Here is a 26,698-nt window from a genome sequence, read left to right as displayed (position 1 = left end):
TTTACTGTTCTTAACCGAAGGTCGGTCCGCGCTCGTTGCCATGACGTAACGATAACAAGCTCGCATGGCGGACACCTTTCTCACTGAACAGCTCAGCTGAAGGTAACAAAAATATTTGCAGGTTATTATTTGCGTTATAATTAGTCGGTGCCTGACACGTTATCTTCATACATATGATATCAATATGCAGACCTATAAATCTATCCTTAATTTTATGGATGGTATAAGTTAGTACACTTTAAAATTAAATGAAACCAGAGGGGTACTATACTGAATATTCCAAAATATACGAGCAGCAGACTTGACATCTACACTTGTTTCTCCTGTTTTCGCGTGTTACCTAATCGCTAAAACCAAAGATAAATGTCGTCTGTAGAACAGCATGGTCCTGTTGGCAAACACATAGCAGTGCTCATGTGAGAAAAATTATTAAGTCGCTGATTCTGAAGAGTTTGTTAAAGTACGGGTCATGTAAACGTTTGGTACCGAATGTTTCAGCAATGTGTGTCATTTCTTCAAATTTAATTACACGTGCTATTAAATGGCAATATTGTTTTCAGTTTATTTTGCTCCTCATAAAACAATATTCCTTGAATAAGCGTTATACTTACTATTTTATTTCTCCATTATTTGCAGAAGTTTCCAGCATTTTTCAGTTATTTATGACCTACATCCAGTACTCCTCATGGGAGACAAAATCTCCAGCTTTTTAGTGAAAATATACATGTTATAGAAAAGATTTCCTGTGCCTCATTTGAGTTCGTTAGGATAGATGCCTGGTAATACATATGATCCATTTAGAAGCAATATTCACTTCAGAATGAAACAGCTACATAAAAGAAAACTGTCATTAGTTATAGTAAAGGTCATACAGGTCATATAGGTGTCAACACTAATTATTTTAGTAGTGGGTGCAATTTTTCAGAACCTGATTATTATACCTTTACATGGCAATTATTCACTTTATTTGCATCCTCATGCATTCATATTTCTTTGCAAGGTCATGATTTATATGCCCTGAGAAGTACATAGGGCAAAATCAATGTTAAAGTACATAGACATTTATGGACAAGATCATCCTAAAGATGTGACCCAGTACAATCTGGATTGAATGTCATGCACTGTGATGTCACAATGAAAGCTATGCATGTTGATAAGCAAATTCATACTACCGTATATTGTGACAATTAGACTTGACCTGCTCTTTTCTTGACCTAGTTTATTAGCTGGCCACCAATGTAAAATGCATAGCAGTCAATAATTTTCAGTGAGAGGTTTCTTGATGACAGTTAAATAATCAGGATTAATTAGACTTTGCTTTAGCAAAATTAGTATTATATTTTAAAACAACAATTTTTATTTAATATCCTGATGAGTAAATGCCCATACATGACCTATAATGACTTTTACTATAGGTCATGCATTTCCCAAACATGTTGTCTCCAGCTAATTCAATACTTCAAATGTACATAGTCAGCCACTCAGTGCAATTTCTGTGGTTATTTGTGGACCAGGTACATTGTCATATTTCACTTACCCACTGAATATGTTTTTTTTAAAAAGTCTCTGTCCTATGTCTAAATTGTATTTAATACAAAAAAACATTTCAGTTGTTTTTCAAATGTTTACAGAAAATACTGCATTGAAATGGAAAGAGAAATATGTAAACCTTACAATTACATGCTATGAAAACTCCATAAAACAGCGAGATTGTATGCAAAATCCAGGCTGCAGCTAATGCATTTAAATTGGCAGAAACTGAAATGCTGTTGAATGTTGCAAGTTTAACTGGAAATATATTCCCCCAAAACCCCAAACAAAACCACAGCCATATAGTCTAACAACGTGGAATGAATTGCCCACTGAACGTAGACACAAAAACACAGTGATCCTATTCAAGAGTGCTCTTAAAACTCACTTATTTTGACTGCAAGAACAAACTTAAGGACCTAATAATGTTCCCTATCTTAAATATTTTCAGCATGTGTTTTATGTTTTCAAATTTCATGGTGTTTTTTTTGTAATAAAATCATTATATATGTTTTTTATGTTATATGTGTTGTCTTTTGTTGTAAGGCACTTAGAGCTTCTAAACTTCAGGCGCTATACAAAGTCCTCATTATTATTATTATTATTATTATTATTATTATTATTATTTATCTTTACTAATAAGTATATAGGTAAAACTTTATAAAATGAAAGTATGTATATACTCATTCATCTATTTATTTATTTATTTAAATTACCAATCAATATTTTGTTAGACTACATGATGTGTAATATGGCTGTGGTTTTGTTTGGGGTTTTGGGGGGAATATATTTGCATTTAAACTTGCAAGTGGAGAAGACAATGCCAGTTTTGATTATGGTAGTGCTTTGAAATAGTGCTACCATAGAAAGGGGACATAACTGTGACATGGTACATTACATGGATTATGTCAATTACATGAAGATGATAGGCAAAGATGTTAAATGCATCACCAACCAGGTTGATTTAGTGTTATATATTTTACATGTATATACATATGTGAGCACTTGGTTTTGATTATATGACTACATCAGCCATAAAATTGACTCATTCCAGAAATCTAGAGACAAATCGTGGAAAGTCACTATTAAACATGAGTATTGATACCAACCAGATGGAGGGTCTGTATTTGGTGTACTAAACAAATATAGATAAGATTCCTAAATTTTATTGACCCAAGTTCCTTCACTGCTTAGCTTTTCTTAAAATTTTGCAACTGATAACTTTCCTGTTGTGCAAGGTTTGTTCCTGGTGAGTAACTCTTGAGTGTAGTGAAAGTATGAGTAGAGATTTACTTTACATAGAACAGAATGAGATGCCCCCAAAAAAACTATCTTATTTTCTTATTTGTCAATCGACTGCTGTAAATTGCCGTTAAGATTATTTAGCATAAAAGTTAAGTAGATGCATGCACTAGTTCAGTCATTTGGAAACTTAGACACAACATCAACAGTATGAACCATGGTTTACATATGGTCTTTTTCATTACACAGATTTGTAAAAAAAAAAATTAAAATAATGAAAAAATAGTAAATGATGCTTTTGACATTCTCCACTAATGTTATACAAAATATTTATTGGAAGCATAACAGAGATGGTTAACTGCATCATCAAGGATAGTGCCCCCCCCCTGCAAGAAAGAGACACCAAATCTATTCTTGATTTCTGTCATGTGCTACCAGTATTGTTCTATAAGAGTAGTCTGTTGCTTTCTGGTTTGAGTTTCACTGAGCAACTGGTTCTAGCGGGTTAATGTGCTACATTAGCTAGAACAGCTGTCTAGGACACACAACAGCTGTCTGGGAGACACAAAAGCAAATTGGAAACAAAATAATGTTTCTTTCAGAGGCAGTTTTCCAGTGTAGCTTCTCAACAGACTGTTTGCATGACCAAGCAGATATCTGGACAATGGGTGCTTTTTGTTACATAGATGTTTGGAATGAAAATAATGTCAGAAACAGCCACTTATCATTGGATATTAACTAATTAATTTTTGTTGTATTTGAATTAGATATAAAACCTTTAGATATACGAAATGCTTTTTGAGGACTTGTTTCTGAAAAATTCCACAGCTTTTGTTACAGTCTCAAGCATTCTTGAAGCTGACCTCCAACATTTTGTTTCTGAGTTTATAACATGCATGCTACAGTTTCATATGTGCACCCATTTTACTCATGTCCAGTACATAACCCATGTCCATCTACATATAGCATACATTTGTCCCTCACTGCAAAGCCACCACCCCCATTTACTGCTTGATTAACCTCTTCATGGACTAGAGATATAAAAAAAAAACTCTGACAGATGATGAGAATAATCAGGGGGTCAGCCCTTACTATAGAAATCCTGAGTAAATTTAAAATGGAATTGAGGTGACATATTTCACTGCATATTATATTAGTATTGTTTCAATGCTCACTTTGGCACTAGCATAAATTAAAGACTTTTTGACAAATTTACATATTGTTGCATTAAAAAATATGGGAATATGTCTTAGAAAGCAGTTGGGAAAAAATTAAGGATACTGACTGAGACAGCTTGCAAGATCACTTTTGAGGAATCATTCATCCACAATGATTAGTGTTACAGCAGGAGTGCATTAAAATTCATTAATTTTAATCAACTGTGATTGGTGCTTATTTGTCCCATCAATTGATTCACAATAGTCAAACTACTTATTTTTAAATAACGAAGGAATTAATAAACCAAATTAATTAATCAATCAACTATTAATGAAAGCCTATCATATTAGTCTCAGCTGTGCAGCACTGTATCAGACCATCTCTGCTATGTTGTGCAATGCACTTATAAAAAAGAAAAATATTGTAAATGGGCACATAACTTAAATTTCACTCTTTAAATTAACATAGTTTAAAGAACATATTTTGCATTTATTAACTACTGACAGATAAATTGATTTTTTTTAAATTTGAAATGAAATGTACAATCTTCAATATTTTATAAAGTCAAAATATATTATAAATAATTTAATTAATATATTATACATAATAAAAAATATTAATAAAACTGTGTATCTCTATTTATTCATAAAATTATACAAAGAAGGAAACAAAATGATTCAGCAAAATCATGAAAAAGAAAGAAGATTTTGACCATGTCTTACTGTTACAGATACAACTCAGCAAGATGTGTCTGTAATCCATTGACAAATGCAGCAGGTGCTGCTGTATTATGTATTGCACTGTCACTTTGGTTATTTTGTGTATTTTTTTAATTAAAACATACGGCAAACATGCCATGTAGTAAAACAGTAATTGCCTTTGCTAATCATCAATTAAACTGACATGTTTATAAAACTCTTACCATGCACCTAACAATTTACAGCAAGTTTATAATTAGAATACCAGAAGAATTAACATGTACATATAGGCTGTTGCTAAGCAACTGCTACATCAGAGGATGTTATTTGCTTGTTAACGCAACTGACTAATATTGAGCATGAACTAAACAGATTTTTTCTGCAATAGGAAGTGCTTCTCAGTGCAGCATATTTATTGCAGCTGGTTTTGCTCTGACATGACAGAGATGAACACCACAGTTAACGAGCAAGGAAAATGATAACTGAATTGCTTTGAGTTCAGGAATTTAGACAAAGCTGCTTACTTAAATGAAAATGATAATTCATTAATTGCAGAGGCATTGACTTAGGTGGCGCTATACAGTTTCGCATTTTGCATAGGGTTAGGATTTTAAAGAAAAAGAATGTCCCCGGCTTTCCTCACTGGTTATACTGGCTATTTAAAAAAGACCTTGTATATCTTAGGTATAATGCAAAGAACCTTTAATTCCCTTTATTTTGGTGTATGATTGATGGGTGTACTATGGGTTATAGAGTATACAGCTTGGCCTTACTTCAAATGTGCACCTTTCAAAAAAGTGCTAGCTCTACTTGGTCATTTTCACTTCCTGAACTTCAGAGGTAAATTGTATAAAAAAGAGCCGATAACTTTTTTTACCTTTTATATATTTGGTAATTCATTCATTGCACTTTCAGAAGCTGGTATTGTCTTGTCTGGCAAAATTCATTTTCCCTATTTTAATAGCTGCTATGTATAGTGTACTTTAGACTAATTCAGACTGATTTTTTAATACAAGGGAGCAGTCATTTTAGTTAGCAGTGTGCTTAAATCATGTAAAATTTCCAAAAGTACAATATGCAAAAGAAATATCATCCACATTACATTAATGTAGCATAGAGGTATGCAAACATTCTCTCCTCTGTGCATGTTTTAAATACGAACTACTTCACCTTACATACGTCACTCTCTCAAAAGTACATATTATCTGGTGAGCGCCACCTTATGTAGTCTGCATAATAGAGGCAGTGATAATCGTGGAAATCCAACCAATAAATAACTTTTTAATTCAGAGCCATAACATGAATAATCAGTCTTTTGAATAACCTTTTTTCAAGTACAGTAGAGGCAACTTGAATGGCTGCTATCCACATGGGTGCAAGTATGATACACACTTCCTGCCAATCATTTACTTGTTTTCTCATGTCTTAAATATATTTGTGCAAAAGCAAATAATAATAAAAAATTATAAAAAAGAAATAATAATTAAAGTTTCTGTAATAGTTTTATCAGAGATTGTAGAATTATTTTATATTAGTTTCAGCATTTGTCTAAGTGGTGGTGGAGAGGAGGAGTTGATAGTTCTTTCACTTTCAAAAGTTTTAAGACAAAAGTTTTAGGTTATTTTTATTTTAGTTCCTCAGTTGTGGGACAAGAAAAATAAAAATTAGTTTCTTGTTCAAAGACATTTGGTAATTATTGTAGTTCTCTGTATCAAAAATTAGAGGAAAAAAATAATTTTAGTTTTGATGCATTGATTATGTTAGAAAATTTAGATGGTATGAAATATTGTAGACAGTGCAGTTTAACATTCTTTAACATTCAGATCGAAGAATGGCTGATCAAGAAGAGAATCCCCTTGCAGAAGAGGGGGAACATGAATTGCAAGAGGAGGAGAAGCTAGAGGATATGCCCCAAGATGATGGGCGTGGACAGGACATTGAACCCTCTGAGGAACAGGCTGAAGAAGTTGTTGGAGAAGGAGAAGACATACCTGCAGACCAGCCTGAAGATGGTCAGGAAGGGGAGCAAGAGGCAGAAGCAGAAAATGCAGAGGGTAATCATACTTACCATCTGGGCACTGATCATGTACAATCCCTTACATCCCCACCTAGGGCCCCGAGTGTCCAAGTGGTCTAAAGTGCTCGCCGTTCTGCATCACTGCCATATCCCCTCTGTCTACAACAACAACAACAACATCCACACCCACTTACACACAATGTTGTGGTATGTAAGTGGTCTTGTTATGCATGGTTATACAAACTGTCACAACTGTCCACTGACTAGAAATCTGGTTCCCATGCAACTCTGTGCCTAAGTACAGGGAGCCTAGATAATTTCAAAATAAAAACTGTGCTTGGCAACTTTCCATGAAGAGGTAACTGATTTTTGTTAGTTTATCATGGTGTAAAAGATAATATTTACCTTCCTTTTTCTCAGTCATGGAGACCTTCTGCGCCCTGTGCTCCATTTGATAAAAATATTAGGCATACTACAGTAACTTCACCAGCCAGGTCCCATTAGCAGCATGTACCTTGACTCCATCAGCCAGGTCCTGCTACCAGCCTGTTATCTTGGGCCTTGCAAACTATAAGCTGGGCCTGCATGGAGGAGAGGTAAAGAAAGATGATGGAAATATATTAAGCTTGGAGATTTAAAAACGTTTGCATCATTTGCAGGATAAAAAAAGGAAAATGAGAGACGATTTCAGTGGATGAAAAAAAAGTGAAATTTGAAAGTAGGTCATGAACTAAATCTTTTTCTTTTAATCATCAAACCAATCCAGCTTGCATAGCATTGGAGAGAAATATTCTCTGCTGGCTCAGCTCTGAGCTACACTAAAGACTGTAACTTGTGGTTTGATCTCAAACTGTGACTTAGAAAGTAATTAGACATCATGTTAGGAAGAGTGAGACATGGGCTCTGTTTATAGCCTGGGATCTTACTGAATAGCTCCAATACTGTAAAATTAATAATGTTACATTATTATCCTTTCCAGATGACTTTTTATTCAAATGATGTTGTTGAAGGCTGTTTCTATTCATTCATCGTGGTACATTGAGTAGTGACAAAATGATCTGATATTGCTGTCTTGTTTGTTCTTTAATATTTCAATCTTTTATGAACACAAGTCATTTGCTTCTAACATTCACAGTTGAAAATATACTAAATTTAACTTAAATTGGTTGTAGCAGGTGTTGAGCAGACAGGTGAGGCTGACAATGAGGGTCAGGCTGAGGAGGCTGCTGAGGACCAACCTGAAGGAGGTGCCAATGAAGAAGAGTTCAATGAGGGAACCGCCGAAGAAGCAGAGCCAGATGAAGAAACTGAACAACCTGAAGCCAGTAAAACAAAGACTGATGAAATGGTGATTAAACGAAAAACTGTACCAAGTCCAGCACCCAGCCCTGTGATCAAGGTTTTCACTGGTGCCACAGAAACAGACAAGGTCAAAGATGAACCAGAGGTTGATCCCTATGCAACAACTCCAAGAACTAAATTCAACCTAGAAGCAACAGCCACAGGTACATGGTAGCTTTTAGCTCAGCAACATTTATATTACCAGCATGAATACTGTATTACTCAACATTTTATTACTAATATGAATACTGTTTTCATGAACATTTTATTACTAGTATGAATACTGTATTACTCAACATTTTATTACTAGTATGAATACTGTATTATTCAACATTTTATTACTAGCATGAATACTGTATTATTCAACATTTTATTACTAGCATGAATACTGTGTTAATCAACATTTTATTACTAGTATGAATACTGTATTAGTCAACATTTTGTTAGTAGTATGAATACTGTATTCATGAACATTTTATTACTAGTATGAATACTATTTTGATCAACATTTTATTATGAATATGAATACTGCATTAATCAATATTTTGTTAATAGTATGAATACTGTATTAACAAATTTAAAAAATATTCTAATATAAAAATGTTATGGTAATCATGAATGGAAACATCATGCATATTACGGAAAGAAACATGAAAAATCATATTCTACAGATAATGATTTTATGTTCTTAATTAATTATGCCAGAAGAAGGATATTAACTTTGCTATTTTAGATGTTGCTGTTCTTGTGGTGACAATCATTGACAGTTGATTAGGATAACATTATTTTTAATTATGATGATTATGATGTTGTTTTGATCCTTTATATTTTCTGTATACAAATGTTGATATTGATGATGATAATGTTGGAGTGATTGCAGTAGCAGTTGTGGTGATGATGATAATGTTAATGAGTACAATGATGGTAATAATGTTGATGATACTGATTATGATGGTGTTGATAATAATGATGATGGTGATGATGATAATGATTAAGCTGATAATAATGATTATGATAATGATGGTAATGATTATGATGGTGATAATGATTGTAATGATTATGATGATGCTGTTAATAATGATGATTATGATAATAATGGTAATGGTTATGATGATGATTATTATTATAATTGTTCTGGTGGTGGCTGTTCTAGTAATAATGAATATGATGATAACTGTCAATAGTAGTAGTGATAGTGGTGATGATTTCTGTTTTCAGTAAAGTTTGTCCTGATGCCAAGTGGTCAGGTTGTCACTCTAGCCTGCACTCTAGGTCAGACACTTGGAGAGCTAAAGGACCATTTCAGTTCAGAGCTGAAAATGTCAGTCAACCTCATCCTTCTTATGTTTGATGGTAAGATTTTCTGAGATCATTAGTACAACACGTTTATCATCTCAAGAAGGTAAGAATTTCTGAGGTCATTAGTACAACATGTTTATCATCTCAAGAAGGTAAGATTTTGTGAGATCATTAGTACAACATGTTTATCATCTCAAGAAGGTAAGAATTTCTGAGATCATTAGTACAACATGTTTATCATCTCAAGATGGTAAGATTTTCTGAGATCGTTAGTACAACATGTTTATCATCTCAAGATGGTAAGATTTTCTGAGATCATTAGCACAACATGTTTATCATCTCAAGAAGGTAAGAATTTCTGAGTTCATTAGTACAACATGTTTATCATCTTAAGATGGTAAGATTTTCTGAGATCATTAGTACAACATGTTTATCATCTCAAGATGGTAAGATTTTCTGAGATCGTTAGTACAACATGTTTATCATCTCAAGAAGGTAAGATTTTCTGAGATCATAAGTACAACATGTTTATCATCTCAAGATGGTAAGATTTTCTGAGATCATTTGTACAACATGTTTATCATCTCAAGAATGTTTAAAATCACTAATCACACAGCCTTTTTCTGATGTGCTTTAAAGTCATTACGTGTTGGTGTACCATAAAACTACAGTCATTCAGTCTGTTATTTAAATTGCACATAGTTTTGGTTACACACAAATTGTGGACATGCTGATTAAAGCAGACAGGCTTGTATTTTGGTTAAATCATGTGAAATACATGTTATTTACCTGAATTTGTAAAGAACAAATCTTGCAAAAAAATATATGTTAATATATTTTGTAGTAGAAAAAACTTAATGTACTTTAACAGGTAAAAGTATGTTAGACACCACAACATTAGCAGATCTTGGAGTGGGACCAAATGGGACAATCCAGCTGGAACTCCAGTCTACAGATCCAGTTAACACCCCAATAAAAACCTATCGACCTCGCCAAGAATATCACATGCCAGATGTCATCACTGTCCGAGTACAGACAGGTAATAGAACACTGAAGAATAATTTTGTTCGTCTTGCATAAGCAGATTTATTACATATCCGTTTAATCTTGCACACTTGATCTAGTGTTTGATACAGCTGTTCAGTCCATATTTCCAAAACACCCAGATTCAAATTGCTTAGGCATCTTCTTGGATATTCACACATACATATAATTAGACACACTGAATAGAACTTTTGCACATCCCAATTTATTTGAGTTTCATTCAAACAGTAAAGCTTAAACTTTGTGGATTGCTTGCACTTGGAGTAAGGAAGTATCATATAAATTTTAAGGTCAAAAGGTTAAAGGTTGTGGTCACTGTGCTTGAAAGAAGAAAAATGGTTTCTGCAGTAAAATTCAGTTCATGGCTTATGTACCTTTACTAAAGTTTGTGGATGACTTTAATTTGGAGTAAGAAAGAAACGTATTCTTTTGGAGGTCGAAGGTTGCTGTGACTGAGTGAAGAAAAATGTTTTGCATAATAGCTTTTATTCCAGACCATAGCCCTTGACCACAGTTACATGATAGAAGTTAGTAGCCAAATTTGTCACCAAAATCAGAAAACAAACTTCCTCTTGATATTGACATTGGTGACTGATCACACAAGCCCTGGTACTTCTCTTACTGATTCTGACCCCTGAAGCATACATTTTAATTTAAAATTTCTTGCTTTATTATGAGCTAAATGAAAATCATATGAATTAGTTTCCTAAATTGTCCAGTTTTACAGAGTTTTTATGTTATAATCAAAACTTTATGATAATGCACCTTGTGAAGTTCTATATTTGTTTTAGAATGTAAATTTTTATCCAAAAGTCAAATTGTGTGTACCTGCCGATAAGATTCATTATGTGGTTCAGGCAAAGATATTGATCTGTGATTTCAGATGATGAGAGTTACAAAGATGTTGTGGTAGAAATAGAAAGAGCCACAAGAAAAAAGCCATACCTTGGGGGATATCGTCATAAGAATACAGGTATAGAATACCATCATGCTACTGCACAGACCATGCAAAAACCAAGACCCCCTCCGGCTGTGGAAAGATTCTGTCGTAACACTCAAACGATTGAACAAAAACACAGAGTCCAGCAAACAACCAATGACACATCCACTCAGATGACAAAGATTGGGGTGTTTGTATCAAATGAAGAGGACAAGTTATTGACACCCAAAAGATACACCACTTCTACGGAACACCATAAAATGATATTATCAAAGGTATATTTTTTTTTCTTCTTTAGCCAAATTTTGATATAATTTGAATCTCTAGAAGAAGAAAACTATCCTTTTCCTACAGTGTATCCAACATTGAACCTAAACATCTGTAAAAATGCTCCTACATGTTGTTGTATTTTCTTATACTGATTCATTTGTACAGTCGATACTCATGTTGAAAAGTGTTTTTATAACAACTTCCAAAGTAATGGAGAAGATAATTCTTCAGAGTATATAGTTAAAGTTGAAAATCAGGTCTTTTCTTTATTTTTTAAATTGAATAAAATTTTGTTTTATGTTTATATCTGTGAAATCACCTTTTGTGTGCATCTTTAATTGTTTCTAGAAAATTTCAAAACAATCGTTTTTCATTTAGCAATCAACTCACCTGTTATCTTTTCTGTTGTATCAAGTAATTTTCATTGAATTTGTTATAAATATTTTTTCTGTCATTGTTTCGTATTTTCAGATTATCATAATCCAGAAATACTACAGGAGGTGGCTGGCCAAATGTTATGTACAGCGTCTGAAAGAGGACAGACTTAAGAGGTTGCAGTGGGAGCACCAAGAGGAGATACGAAGACGAAAAGAGAAGGAAGATCGCATTAAAAAAGAGTTTGAGAGGAGGATGAACCCCAAAACAAAGGAAGACTTTGACCTTCTATATCATGCATTAGAAAGTGAGTGTCATAGCTATAGGACTAGACCATATTTTTATATATTTAATTTGAGAAATAATGAAAAGTCTTAAAAAGCATTGTGCATATACGATCCTCCTGTATTACTAAAAGTTAGCAAAAAATTCCTCAACAATAATTTAATAACTGAACAATAAACAAAAATGCATTAGAATTATTGCAAATAATGTACTATATATTTGTTTAATTCATTCATTATAACTCTCTGGCCTTGGCAGCTACATTCCCTTACACACATTAGTACTAGAGATCAAACTAAAGACCACCAAAGGTCAAAACAGGTTTGATTTTTGTTACTGGATATTGGTAACTTTTAGGCCAAAGTTATGTGAAAATCTGCTATTATTGATTTTTTTTCCAGAATGGCGCCAGGAAGAGTTAGAGAGGATTAACAACACCCTGACAGATGCTGAGAGAAAAGCAGCCTTGTGTATGCTACTGGATCAGGAAACACAACTTATCTCAGCAATTGGTCGGCACAAGCTGGAGGCAGATGCTGAAAACAAGGACAAAAGAATACAACAGTTTCTGGAAAAGGTTTTCTAATTTTGTATTCTGTCAGCTGATGTTGCACCACTTAGAAATACATTTTTGAATGGTAGTTACATGCTCAGTAATATACTAAAATAACTCACTTATTTGGAACACTGTTGAATTAAGGAGATATTTTTGGACAGTTAAATCTAAATTCCCAAAAGTAACTAATTTTATTTATGGTATCTTTTTCAAAATGTCCAAGTTTTAGATATGTTCCATCTTAAAGCTTTTAAGCATTGACTACCATCAAAGGCATGTTGCTCTTTATACAGGAAAATCTCTTCCCCCTTGACCCTCCATTTAAAACTAAGGGAATTTTATAAATGCAGGAGGGATTTAATGTTCAAATAAAGGTAGAGTTTGAAAATATATTGCATAAAGTTTGTGCATGTGTGATTTGGTTGATATTTTTAAGTGCGGTTCAGAAATAAGTTCAACCCTGACTTCAGGAATGGCCACATTCTAGGATCATACTGTCACAGTGTTTATGCCTAAAAGATCTGTTAATTATTGAACACATACATATTTCAGCTTTTCTGCATCAAAATATGTCAGTTAAAGAAAGGGTATACCACCAATATTTTCTTAAATCATTGCAAAAGTTAGAACTTGTGTTTTTCCAAGAAATTAAATAAGCACCAAAGGAATTATTCAACAATTCAGAAGGAATGTTTGGCTTTAATATTGGCATTACAACATTTTGAAATTTACCTTAGTTCAGCTCCTTCCTCAATTCTTGTATTTAGTGACCACAAACCCCTTACTTTCATCGGCAAGATGAAAAATAAAAATCAAAGACTACTAAGGTGGAATTTGTTGTTCAGGAATATAATCTTGGCATCAGGCACATCAAGGGAAAAGATAATTTAATAGCAGATGCACTTTCCCGTGAATAGAAATGTATTTTTTCATATACACTATTTATAATTCATAAGAGTACTTATGTTTTTCTTAAAACCCGTGTATAATTAATCTATGGTAAAAAGAAATCTTTATCATATACATCTTTCTTTTTTTTATGCAGGAAGGTGTTACATATATCTGATTTAATATATATAAATATTTATTTAATTGTTTGTTTGTCAGTTTTAAATTTTTATTTTTCTTATATGCTATTGTAATGTAAACTTATTCACTGGAGATGATATTTTTTGCAGAAAATTGGTTGACCTGAATTATTCTTTTCATAAACACCAGGTGTTGGCCTGAAAGCTGACCTTGATTCAAAATTAGTAAACAAAGTTCTATTTTATTTTAAAATGATTGGTTGTTGTCAAGGTCATGATGGGACTACGTGGGTTAAGAAGTAAAAACTTTTTTATTTTTATTCTGGGAATAAAATAATTGGTCTAAACAAGGACATATTCTGTGTATGTGATTTAAACATGATCACGTGACCCCCCCTCTGATTTTGCAACTTGGGGGAATTTTGAAATTGTGTCTTATGATACAATATAACCTTTGTTTTAGAGATCTTTCTCTCTCTCTCAGTTTTTGGGCTTTTACACTTGGTATCAAGTTGTTTTCTTTGTTGTTGCCAGATTTTGAGTTAATTATCTTCAGATCATTTGGATTTCAAAAGGATTAATTATTTATTCCTTGGAAATATTTTGAGGGTGCTTTCACAAATTTTGGAAAGACACTGCTTACAAATTTAATTTTGATTTCCAACACCGGAGTGCCATTATTTGTATTTCTACAAGGAACTGTAGATAAGCACAGTACTGACCACAGCATCTGTCATCGTCATCCATCTTGGATTTTCCATCAGGATTCGAACTTTTGCAATTTAATTCGTTGATTATTCTTAGATTATTTTTGGATTTGATTCTTGAAACCATAAGTTCTCCTTTTTTCATTTTTACAGAATTTGCCAGAAAAATAAATTATTTGTTAAAATTTAAAAAGCTTATTGTTTTCCCTCTTTTTGTATTACTTTTTTTCAATCCTAAACACGTAACATTACCAACATACATTGGCTTGTTTATGAATAGAATTCATCTTCTTACCGAAAATGTACCTGAATATATGTTGGCTTCTTTGTTATGTCTGGCCAGATAGTTTGCGAGGCCCAAGGTGCCACACTGGCAGTGGGGCCTGGTTGTTGGAACTACTGTAATATGGCTAAAAAATATTGTCAGTTCATAGCACGGGGGGCTAAAGGCATGGGGCCAGTGGTGACCACCTTGCCTTATAGACCACTATCCTGTTGTTTGTCATTTATCTTTTGTGATAAAATTCAAATTACCAGCAGAGCTAAGCTGTATGAGGCTCAATTTGTATATTGTAACTTACTACAGAAATAAAAATACTAATACAGTTAAAACCATTTGATTTCATGGATGCTTACAATTTGTAACAAAACATACTTCTTTTTTAGCTCAACTCAAGACATGTTACAGAGCTATTGCACTACTCCCCATTTTGGCATCAGTATCTGCATCCCCATAAATGAAAGTTTATACCCATGTACAGCCTCACTACATTTCAACCACCCTTTCTTACAATGTCCTACTCAACATTTTGGACTGGGATTCAATGCACCTAACCCCTCCACCAGGAAAGAGGGCTAACTTTCTGAATCTTTTATATATTCTTGGTCAATTGATTTTAATTAGCTCATGACCGTATACTTTTTTGACACCATGGGCCACTGACAAATGTTTTTCTTGAAGCCGAGGGCCGCATCAGAAAACTGAAAAGCAACGACTATATAGCTGCTCGAGCTCTGGCAGGCCATTTAAAATAAGCTTGGGGGCTGCATGCGGCCTGGGGCCATGGGTTGGACAGCACTGACATAGATCATTGCACCCTGTATAAATACTTTTATGCCTGGAATCATTCAAACTAAACAAGGGGATGCATCTTGAATAGTACTACACACTTATAAAAAAGTAAGTCACTGTGACCCATATTTAATGCTGCACTAACTTTGTTAAAGATTTAAAGATTGTTTCTCAAACATATTTTCATGCTAGAATCAATAATGATTATCAGTATCTCTTTCTGTACCACACCTATACAACAAAGGAAGGTTACTGTGACCTACATTTCACTTTTCACAAGCTTAGGTTAAGATTTGCATTTCATTCATAAGAAAGTTTTGGGGTTTTTTTTTGCATGCCATGTAAGTAGTTTCCTATATATAATCAAGAAATGTGTCAAGGGAATGCATCTTAATCAGCACTACATTCTCACTTCAAATCTGGGTTATTTTGGCCCATATTCTGTGCTTCACAAACAACAAAAGAAGCTAACCATGACATATGTATTCTATAACTGTATCTGCTTTTATTATTGTTTTTTTCTTCTTTTTCTGCTTAACATGTATCTACATGAGTATTTGGCATGCTGTATGTATACTATCCTACCAAGAATCATGAAACTTGGTGATAGGCAGCATCTTCATAAGTAATAATTACCTTTATTGCAAAAATAAGGTCCCTGTAACCTGTATTTTAATGTTCCAGTGGCTTGGTGAAACTGTGCATTTCGTGCTAATTTTTTTGGTGCTGCTTGTGTTGGAATAATGAAGCATGAGAAATTAGATGCATCTCAGTAAGTGCTACACCCTTATAATTAAAGAGGGTCACTGTGACCTACCTTTCATGCTTTACAGACATAGGCTTAGTAGTTATGTTTAGCTCATGAACACATAGTATTTCCCTCGTTATATACATCTTAGTAGGCCTTTTTGACCATTGCAGTTGAAATTATGAATAAATATCATTACTCACTGGTAAACTTTACATATTAATACCTACACATTGGGTTACTCTCAGCAGGTCAACTGTGTATATTGTATGTGTGCATGAGTATGTACTAGAAGAGTAGATTGCATGCATTTAATGTTTGGGTCTCGGATGTAGTGGATAATCAAGGTAATTACTGATGCATGAACTATACTTCTAATAGTCAATCAGGCCATTGGTAAAGCTACTAATTAATATTTACAATGGTTTTAGGAGATTACTAAAAGTTTTGTAGAGGCAGTCTATGTAATCATAGATTACATTCTAATTTACATAGGCTGCTGCCCCCAGGAGATGGCATGGTTTTGATGGAAAGATAACTGAGATGGATACCCCCTACACCATACGAGCCAAAGAGTTGCAAGATATATACAACAGTATCAACATGAAATACCTCACACAAGATGAAAGACTGGATGTTCTTCTCACACTTAAGCATACAGTCAAGGTATGGCCCAGTCTTGAGAGCATAATGAGCCTAATTTTACTGCTCTTTCTAATAATAATAATAATAATCATAATAATAATAATATACAGATTATTATTTTTATTATTATTATTATTAAAACATGTCTTGAGAGACCACCTTTGGTTGGTTCAAAGGGATGGTTGCACAAGAAGAATTTCACTTGTCAGCATTTTCTGATTATAAACCCCTTATTATAACATTCTTCATGTTATAAAAGTCACAGATCACAAATATATTAAGTAGCTTAAAATTACATGCATAATTTACTTCATTATAAGATAGTATCAGTATTAAGTAGAATACTCTTTGACTCCCATGAAGAGTGTTATAATGAGGGAGTAGTTTATTATTATTATTATTATTATTATTATTATTATCACATGTATTATTATTATTATTATTATTATCACATGTATTATTATTATTATTATTATTATTATTATTATTATCACATGTATTATTATTATTATTATTATTATTATTATTATTATTATTCTCAGTTTGAAAATATAATTTGTTGTTTAAATTACACATTGTTGGTTCATTTATTTTCTTGGGTATTAATTTTCCCGATTCTGTGCAAAATTGTATTTTGGTTGATGCTAAAATTCATTGATTGAGGAAGGGTTTATTGTTCATCGAGACTTTAAATTTATGAATTATAGAAGGGATGGGCATATCGTATTGTATGCTATGAGGGGACCAAATGAATTTAATTTTTTCACAAAAGTTAAAACCTTTACTGTCAGTAGGCTCCTTTCCTGAATTTTATTCAAACAGTCATGCACATTGTATTAAATTTAGATTTAGAAAATCTAAATGCCAAAAAATGTGAATCTGATCTATTTTGGTTTGCAGGAACATGACTGTAAGCTGACCCAGGAGATAATAGAACTGATAGATCGAGAGGCAGATTTGCTTATGAGAGGGGTTAAAGAATCCAACCTGGATGGACTCAGGAAGAGAATCTCCACCCTTTTCCTGCAGTACATTAAAACCCCCACCTTCAACCCTGAAGCAGCAAAACTACTCAAGGTAATCAGTTTATCATATGTTACTGTGTATTGTTACATTCCTATATGTACATATCATGTTATCCAGTGTAGAACACCAGTGGAGAATATGTCTTTCATCATGTGACAGCTGGCTTTCATCACATGACCTACTGCAAGCAAAGCATACACAGAGTGACAAACACTCTCAAGTTTTCATCATCACTTAGACATTCTTTGACAATAATCAAGATAAACATTAATTCCAACACGTTTACATTCTAAAATGAGAATCACTTTAAGTGTTCCGCAAACAGGATGTTTTGATCTACAACATGTACAGCTTCTGTAATTCAATTTCGAATAAAAAAAAAACAATTTTAATTTTTTTTTCTTCAAATAGATATTCTTATTATTGTTTATAAAGAATGAATCAATTCTAGAACTATATCATTATTTTTGTCTGTCTTGATTAATCTTATGGATAAGAGAGGAATTTTGTATACATTTCATTAAACAACCTATGTGCAATACACAATTCTGACATAGTGTATTGCCATTTCCAAAGCCATCTCAACTGCCCTTCTTTTGACTCTGATACATGTTCAAACATCATGTAGAGTTTACACTGAATATTTCTGTGCAAATCTAACATTTTACACTTTGTCTTATGGTGAAGAAATTGTCATTAGGTGTTTTGTTGTTTTAAATATACATCACTATTCACAAAATGACATTTTAATTTTGACCCTAATTTTTTAGATATATAATTTTTCATTACACATTGGTTTTTGGTAGAAAATTTCCACCTTCAGGATCAGAATTTTCATGTGTTTGATTTAACATCAACTATTGTATATATCAAATTAACAATATTATCAGCCAGTTGCTTAAAATTTATTGAAATATGCCATGTTCCTAAACACAGTTTTTCTGCTACTTCTCCATTGGATGACTCAAAAGGATGATTTTTTTTATTGCATTTTGGTGTGCATAAACAATCCCGAATCCTACATTATTGGAGCATTTATTTGTGTGTAAGATGTACTTATGAATTAATACATGTTATACTGTATATTGAAATCTGACCCAAGGCTGTAGAATAGACTGGTCCATGTGATCTTTCATCCAAAACCAATGAATATGTTACCTGACCCAAGTCTGTAGAATGGACTAGTCCATGTAATCTTTCTAACACAAGTCAGTATGTTACATGATCCAAGTCTGCAGAATGTTCCATTTGATCTTAAAAAAACAATTCAATATAATTTTGTCCCAAGTCTGTAGAATGGATTGCTCCATGTGATCATAAAACCAGTCAGTATGTTACCAGGCTCTTTTTCTTAACCATCATGTTGTGGTCAGATAGTTATTTATGATGAGCATTCATTAACAGACATGATGAAATGCTGTGAAATGAGTACTTTTAATGGAGTGTCAATTTTCATGGATTTTATGGTCACTTAAATGCATGAATTTAAAGGACAAATAAAAAAATGATTCTTCTATGAAACTATAGAACCCATTCCCAATCCACATTTTCAGTTAGCAACAAAATGCCATTTTTGGCAAAACCATGAAAATTCATACCTAAGAAGAAAAAAATGAACATACAGGTAATTTCACAATTTGGAAGGTTTAAAAAGCTGTTTATTTTAACAGTCAAGTTTTGTGCAGTTCAGTACTTTATTATTTTCATGGTCTTCAAAAAAATCATGAAAGCACAAAAGTTTCAACTGCAAGATATTACTTTTGTACTCTTTGCAGAAACAAAGATTGGTATTTTCAGTTCTGTTTTGTTCATGCCTAATAATTATGAGGTGATTAGGCTTACCAAAGTTTGCCCTAAAATCTTGAAGCTGTTGGAATGTAGGAATAAATAAACTGAATTTGGGCCACTAGAGGTAAAGTTACCGATGTATAGTAAATGTCACGCAGGTCATGTAGGCATGCAGTACTATTTCAGTAATGGGTGTCATTTTTTTTAAATTTAATTCCATTTATCATTAAATAACAATTATTCACTTCACTTGGATCCATATTCCTTTGAAAGGTCATTATTTACATGACCCAAGAGGTGCATAAAGCAAAATCAATGTTAAAGTATGTATATATTTTTGGATGAAATGAACCTAAAGGTGTGAATCAGTACAATGAAAGCTACACATATTGAGAAACAAATTCATACTACCCTATATTGTGATGATTTCACTCAACGTCCTCTTTTCTTGACCAAGTTTAGTACATGGCTACCATTACAAAAGTCCATAGCGATCAATAATTTTCATACCACTCCACTAGCCTAGTGGTTAGGGCATCCGCCTTGGATGTGGTCATGGGTGTGAACCATGGCAAAGTCATACCAAAGACATATAAAAATGGTATTAACAGCTGTCTCACTAGAAGCTCGGCATTAGGAGGTTAGTGTTAGGACTGGTCAACCTGGGGTCAGAATGATGTTACTGGGTGGGACATTATGCTTTATTTTTGTTAAAGCTATGTTAAAAATTCAATTCACACACGCACATCATACAATAATTTTTGACTGGAAGTTTCTTGTTGACAGTTAAGGTGCTAAGCATTAAATAATCAGGACTTAATAGACTTTGGTTAAAGAAAATTAGTGTTAAATTTTAAAACAACAGTTTATATTTAATTTAAAATGAGTAAATACGCATACATGACCTGTATGACTTTTACTATAGTAGAATTAATGAGCCACTGGAGCTTAATTACAAAGCAGTATTTCTCTGGGAGTAGAAAAAAGTCACATCAAACCATGATTGACAATCAGCCGTAAAGTTGTCATAATATAAGCAGAGTTCCAAAGGCTTCAAGGTAGCATGGATGTATCCCCAAAAAGTTGTGGCTATTGAAAAGACCAATAAAAACAGATGTCATTGCAGTACAGTCAGCCAATATATTATCTTCAAAATATAATGTTTGGACTGAGTTAGGTGGTTACTGACTGACCCACCTCCACCAGTCACCCTGGTAAACTGAAACTTCGCAGTAGTGTTAAATGTTTGAATGATTTTCATGAATGCCATTCCAGCAATGTAATGCAAAACAATAACTCTGATAGTTGCTGTGGAGGTTGGGCATGAGTGCCATAAAGGGACAGATAAATTGAACAAAATTAGGTATTGATCTTAAATTATGTAAACAGTCAAATGATATACAAAAATACCCTTGTTTTCATGGTATGTAGATGCAGTTATCATAAGCAGTATCAAAAGAGTTGAAAAAGGATTCACAAATACTGATTCAAATATTTCATTGATTCTTTTTTCACAGGTTCCACAAGATCCTTCTACACTGCGAAAGAACATTTACTTCTGTTCTAGCTGCAACAGTTATCTCAAGTCAACAGAGTTCTCATTGTCCTCCAATTCACGCCAGGTGGGCAAGTGTCGCCGGTGCGTTAAGATGGACAACGATGCTAGGGTTCGCCAGGATTACAGCCACTACAGGCACATGCTTAAAACACTCAGAAAAGCAGAAGAGGCTTTTGGAGATGACTCTAAAATTGCTTTCCTTTTGCAGGTAAAGACAACAGTATGAAAAGATTGAAATTTGTTACAGTTTACACCATGTTGTTGAAATACATGATTGTCAGTGCTTATTTCTTATTAAACCATACAGTCACACTGATTTTCAGTTTCTACATTGCAATGGTTAGGTTGGATTTATTTATGCATAATAATGTGAAAAATATTCTGAACTGACCCCTCAGTTCTATCAGATTTTCTTTGGTATTTGATGCCATCATGAATTAGGAGAGTAATACTAGGCCCACTCTGGACTCTTTTTCTGTGATTTTGTCACTAACAAAAACATGTTCTTCAATTGTTCTTGTACTCACATGAAAGAACTTTCTTGTTTCATCCATTATATTGTGATTTTGCTTATAACTGGCCAGCTTTTCTGTCCCTCATATTCATTATACTGTAATTATATTTTTCTCTATTGTCGGTACACGATGATGATGATTAAATTGTTGTACCTAATGTATTTAGTTTCCCCATGTTCATCTTCAGGAGCATGACCTGCGTTACCTTGTGGATAAAATCTGGGGTGGTCAGAGCATACTGAGTGCCTGGGATGATCTGTTTGACCTGACAATGGTGCGCTGGGAAAAGTATGAGGAGTGGTCACCCTGGAACTGCATCCTGATCACCAAGGATGAGGCCGCAGCTCATGAAAAGCTTGTCAACTTGGAAGAGGTTTGTTACTTATCAGATTATGTACTTGGAGTCGTGTTCTAAAGTATTTGCAAATATAACATGCTGATTGTTTCAATCAAAAATAAATTTTTTAACCGCATTCAGAATCAATAAACTGATGGAAGATCTATCCAGGATTATAATTTTTAGAATTTTCTGTACAAAATTTCTTCAGTATGTTCATTAGAGGTAAGTTATTTATCTGAATATTTTCATCAAGATAAAAACTGATTTGGCATGTTATGCGACTATCGTGCATGTTTAAATGCAATTGCAACAGTAAACTCACCTCTAATGCCTTTTAATCCACTTTCCAAGTCTGTCATTGAACCTACTTCATGAGTTTGCATCAAACCTATCCTTTTTTTTTTTAAAGTACAAAATAAGAAATTCCAAAGAAGTATATATCTTGTCTGTCATCACCCCTACCCCACCTCCAACACACACACCTGATACAGATGCATGTGACAATTTAATATTAACTTGACCTTGACATTGCCTGAGAGCTAGAGGGAGCTTAGGAGTGCAATGCATGAATATCTAATGTCGCACTTAATGATTCTCCAATCCAAGTATGATAGGTATTTGATCCAATGTTCAGGACTTGTAGCCAGTAAAAACATTTAACTGAAAATGTAACCATGAATTGCAAATAACCATGACCTTGCCTGGGTATAAGAGCAAGGTTTGGTGTATATGGATACAATAAGGCAGAGCTACTTTCACACTCTAGTTTATAAAGTTGGAGCCAACTGCAACCTGTAGAGACTCAGATCTGCCATTGCACAGGGCCATAGAGAGCGATCACGGGCCCTGGGGTAAGAAACACCTGGGCCTCTCCTAGTTCTTGTTAAGCAAAATTTTTCTTTTATAAAATTAAAAAGTGTCGTTCGACCCGGTTGCCCCATCTCTTGTTGGCCCTGCCATCACACATAGTTTCTGAGGATTAATAAGTAGAACAAGCATAGATGCTGAACTGCTGGCACATTATGTGATGGTAGACCAGGGTCTATGTTGTTTGCAGTGGACCAAATTTATAAGCAAGTGCATATGGCAAGTGGTTTTACAGTCTAAATGTGACTGCTATCTCTGTGGAATGATTGATATATATACCTAGGTCTTTCATATACTACAGCAGGTTGGGATGAATATTTTTAGTGTTGAAAGTAGTTTCTTTTGTAAAATGGCCAACAGATTGTTCTTTCCAATTTAAATATATATAAACGATGTTTACTTTAGTAGGGGTTGGAAAAATCCAAGTTGACTAGGTATATCTGGCAAAGGAACCAAAAACATACCTATAATTGATAATTATTTATTTGTTTATTTGGTGAAATTTTGCCTAGATTAAATAGTGTGCAAAGTTCAAACATAGGGGAAAATATTGTGGGAAATATTCTACTGGCTTTTCTCTTGGATTCAAAATTTGTTGCAACTGTTCCAGGAAATTGTTTTGAAACTACCATATCGCTTATAGTTCTTTTTTAAATCAACTGCCAGGCTGCTAATAACTTTCCTAATTATGATCAAGATCTTTTAGATCCTTGATATTTTAGAAAAAAAAGTGGTCTACAGCACTCACTGTTACGTATCATGCCATCTCACCTCTGTCTGCATGGGTTCGAATCTTGGACTCTGCCAATGTGGATATGTGAGAAGGCTTGTCAGTAGCTTCTTGTGGGTCGGTGGTTCTTTCCGGGGTTTTCGTGTTCTTCCTCCACCATTAATACTGGTCACCATGTATAGCCTATCTTGTGCTGAAAAATGGCAGTAAACCCTTCAACAATAAGTCACTTAGCTATTCATGTAGACTCCTGGACATGACATTAGTCTCCTATCCATTACATTAGTTTCCTAGCCACCAGACTCCTAGCCATTATAGTAGTATCTTAACCATTAATCTCCTAGCCATTACAGTAATCTCTTTGCCATAACAGTAATCCCTCATTATAAGGCATGTCAGTATAAGGCAGCCCTTTTTATCAGGCAGATATTGTCATGGATCCCATTTCATTATTTAATTGTAATATTATGTATAAAATACCTAAATATAAGGTAACCTCATTTATAAAATGAGTCCACTTGTATAACTCACATGAACAGCATTATAGTGAGGGAGTACTGTATTTCTTATTATATCCCTTCATTTCAGGGTTATGGACAAGTGTTCATCAACAGAATTAACCAGAAACATGTCTTAGCTCGGAACTACTTCTCACGCCTGCCCGGAATGGCAGAGCATGTAAGAGAACAAGCCAATAAGAAGAGCAAATCAGGGCCAGCTGTTAATGGTCAAGCTGTATCAGTTCAAGGCTAATTTGGTTGCGACAGAGGACCCTACGTCTAAGCTTCATTCAGTTCATGTAAAGCAGCGGAAGTTTTTCCACACCACATTAGTAAAAATGTTTACTTTGAATTTCAGTTATCTTGAACTTTATCTTGGAATAAAGTTTCATTTATTTCTTGGGGTCAAAAAATAGGATGGCCAATTAGTTTGAGGCTTTTCTACATGCTTCTTCTACTGAATTTGTACAATATGAGGTAAGAAGTGACAAGACACAGCAATAAAAGACTTATCTGCTATTCATATTGAAAATGAGAATGAAATTTCTTTGTGTTAGGACATTTTGCATTCTTCTATGATGCTTCTGGCAGTTTGTATCATATGTTTGAGGAAACGGATTGAATCTGAAACATTAACTTTCTGTATGACTCAATTACAAGTTTTGAGAGTATCCATTGTTTCTTGTTTGACCAGGATTAGAGGACACATGGTGCTAATTGTTCAATTCTGGATGAAGTTAAACAGTAACTCATATTGGCTAAAGGGAAGGCAGGTTGAGGTTTACATGCTGACTTTCAGTAAATTATTCACACATTAATGAAGATCATTTCATGCAAACAAATTTCCATAGTCAAGTTATAATATTATTTTTAAAGATCCCGAAGATCTAGACAGTCTTGTTTATATATTCAGACCAGAATTTTGAATGGTTTAACAAGTTTCCAAAAAAAACTTAAACTTATTTTACAGAGGTTATTCATTTGTTCTCTCCAGTTGAAAGCACACACACACACACACAGAGTAATAAATCCAATTAGATATGTGGAAAATGAAGCAATTGATTCCTGCTTGTTGAAATAATAATTATTTGTAACTGTGATAATGTTTATAAATGTGTATGAAGTGTAAGTTTTAGGAGTTTTGATATGCATGCATGGGATAAATTCAGGGAGGAAAAGACAAAAGAACATTTACATAAAATCAGATTGAATACTAAAAATATTAGGCAGTAGTTTAAAAAATTAATCCATTAAATGTACAAAATTTATTAATTAAGAATGGCAGCTTTTGTTGCACTCATATTCCAAGCATTTTACTTACTAATGTACTTTTAAAAGCAAGTTACATCATAAGTTAAAGACTTGGTTAGTTGTAACCAAACAAGAAGTAATGAAAATCGAAGATAAGTTTTAACAGTGCATCTACAAACAATTCTCTCCAATTAACATGCTGCATAATAAACAAAAGTTTATTGTTTAATGAACTGACAAAATATATTTTGTGAATATTACTCTTGTTAAGATATTCCAAATAATTATGTTGGGTATACACAATTATGAGACTATTGTAATGAAGAGATTATATATTACATACAAATTCTGATCAAAAGCACATCAACACTTGAGTGAGATATGAGATTAATTAATTAAAGGTGAGACTGGTTTAGACTTCAACCCTTCATCTGCAGATGTAACACTAGATGTAGAAAGGTAATTGGGACCTTTACGTTTCAACACATCAAGTGCATAAATTGTATTTGCATATATTGAGGATTATACATATGGAGTATTGAATTTTCAACCGAACTACATTTTCTTGTAATTCATATTTGTTGCATAGAACCTGAATATATATGTGTATTACAATTTGATCAAAGTTCAGTAGTTTTAATTTGATGATGGTGAGATGAGATGATTTTAAATTAAGTTGTCGAATCTGTCCTGGAATCTTTATAACTGTTCTTTTATGGTTATATGGTGTAAATTTGATCATAATATGAATATTTACTACTTATCAATTATTATATATACTCAGCTGTAAGTCAAGTCCTTCAGCAAATAACATAGACCCTAATCTGCCATTGCATTTTGCACTGGTATATCAGGTCTGTATTGTTTGTTCTGCTGATTAATTCAAACAAACTGCATGGACCAGATCTGCCAGCCCAATATGCAATTGCGTATCTGGATCTGCATAGTTTGCAGTTGGACTTGACTTATAAGGAGGAATGTACAGTAAATATACAAAAGAAAGTGATTATTATGCTAAAAAATTTAAGAATTATTGACTCACTTAACAGCCATCTTGCTGCAATTACTCTGTAAGTATTGTTTTTTCCTCTCTGAATTATCTATGAGTGTTTGATGAATATACCATACATAATGTACTTTAGAAATAAATTGTTATTCTATCTTATAT

At 33.4% G+C, this 26,698-nt stretch overlaps 1 protein-coding gene across 2 annotated transcripts; it reads left to right on the top strand.

The window, feature by feature from the left end:
- Positions 1-28: 28 nt before the first annotated feature.
- On the top strand, positions 29-26,695 carry LOC149803884 (IQ motif and ubiquitin-like domain-containing protein). Of its 2 annotated transcripts, none has more exons than XM_089953693.1 (13): positions 29-102; positions 6,452-6,682; positions 7,821-8,150; positions 9,205-9,339; positions 10,157-10,324; positions 11,213-11,544; positions 12,011-12,221; positions 12,601-12,776; positions 16,806-16,976; positions 17,856-18,032; positions 21,287-21,535; positions 22,030-22,215; positions 24,368-26,695. In XM_089953693.1, exons 2-13 carry the CDS (start codon positions 6,460-6,462, stop codon positions 24,530-24,532), a joined length of 2,523 nt encoding a protein of 840 aa, XP_089809819.1. In that variant the 5' UTR covers positions 29-102; positions 6,452-6,459; the 3' UTR covers positions 24,533-26,695. The 2 variants fall into 2 exon arrangements, with proteins under 2 accessions (XP_089809819.1, XP_089809818.1); XM_089953692.1 differs by having other exon boundaries at positions 7,818-8,150.
- The last annotated feature ends 3 nt before the right edge of the window (positions 26,696-26,698 follow it).

The sequence above is a fragment of the Sinohyriopsis cumingii genome, chromosome 3 (genome assembly GCF_028554795.1).
Source record: "Sinohyriopsis cumingii isolate HCF-2022 chromosome 3, ASM2855479v2, whole genome shotgun sequence".
Lineage (NCBI taxonomy): Eukaryota > Metazoa > Mollusca > Bivalvia > Unionida > Unionidae > Sinohyriopsis > Sinohyriopsis cumingii.
This window is presented reverse-complemented; position numbering and strand designations above follow the sequence as displayed.

Excerpts from the sequence above, each read along its gene's own strand:
- LOC149803884 (XM_089953692.1), top strand. The coding sequence starts at position 6,460 with ATGGCTGATCAAGAAGAGAATCCCCTTGCAGAAGAGGGGGAACATGAA. Across the intron at positions 8,151-9,204 it reads CCTAGAAGCAACAGCCACAG|TAAAGTTTGTCCTGATGCCA; the intron begins GTACATGGTAGC and ends TTCTGTTTTCAG. Across the intron at positions 21,536-22,029 it reads AAATTGCTTTCCTTTTGCAG|GAGCATGACCTGCGTTACCT; the intron begins GTAAAGACAACA and ends GTTCATCTTCAG.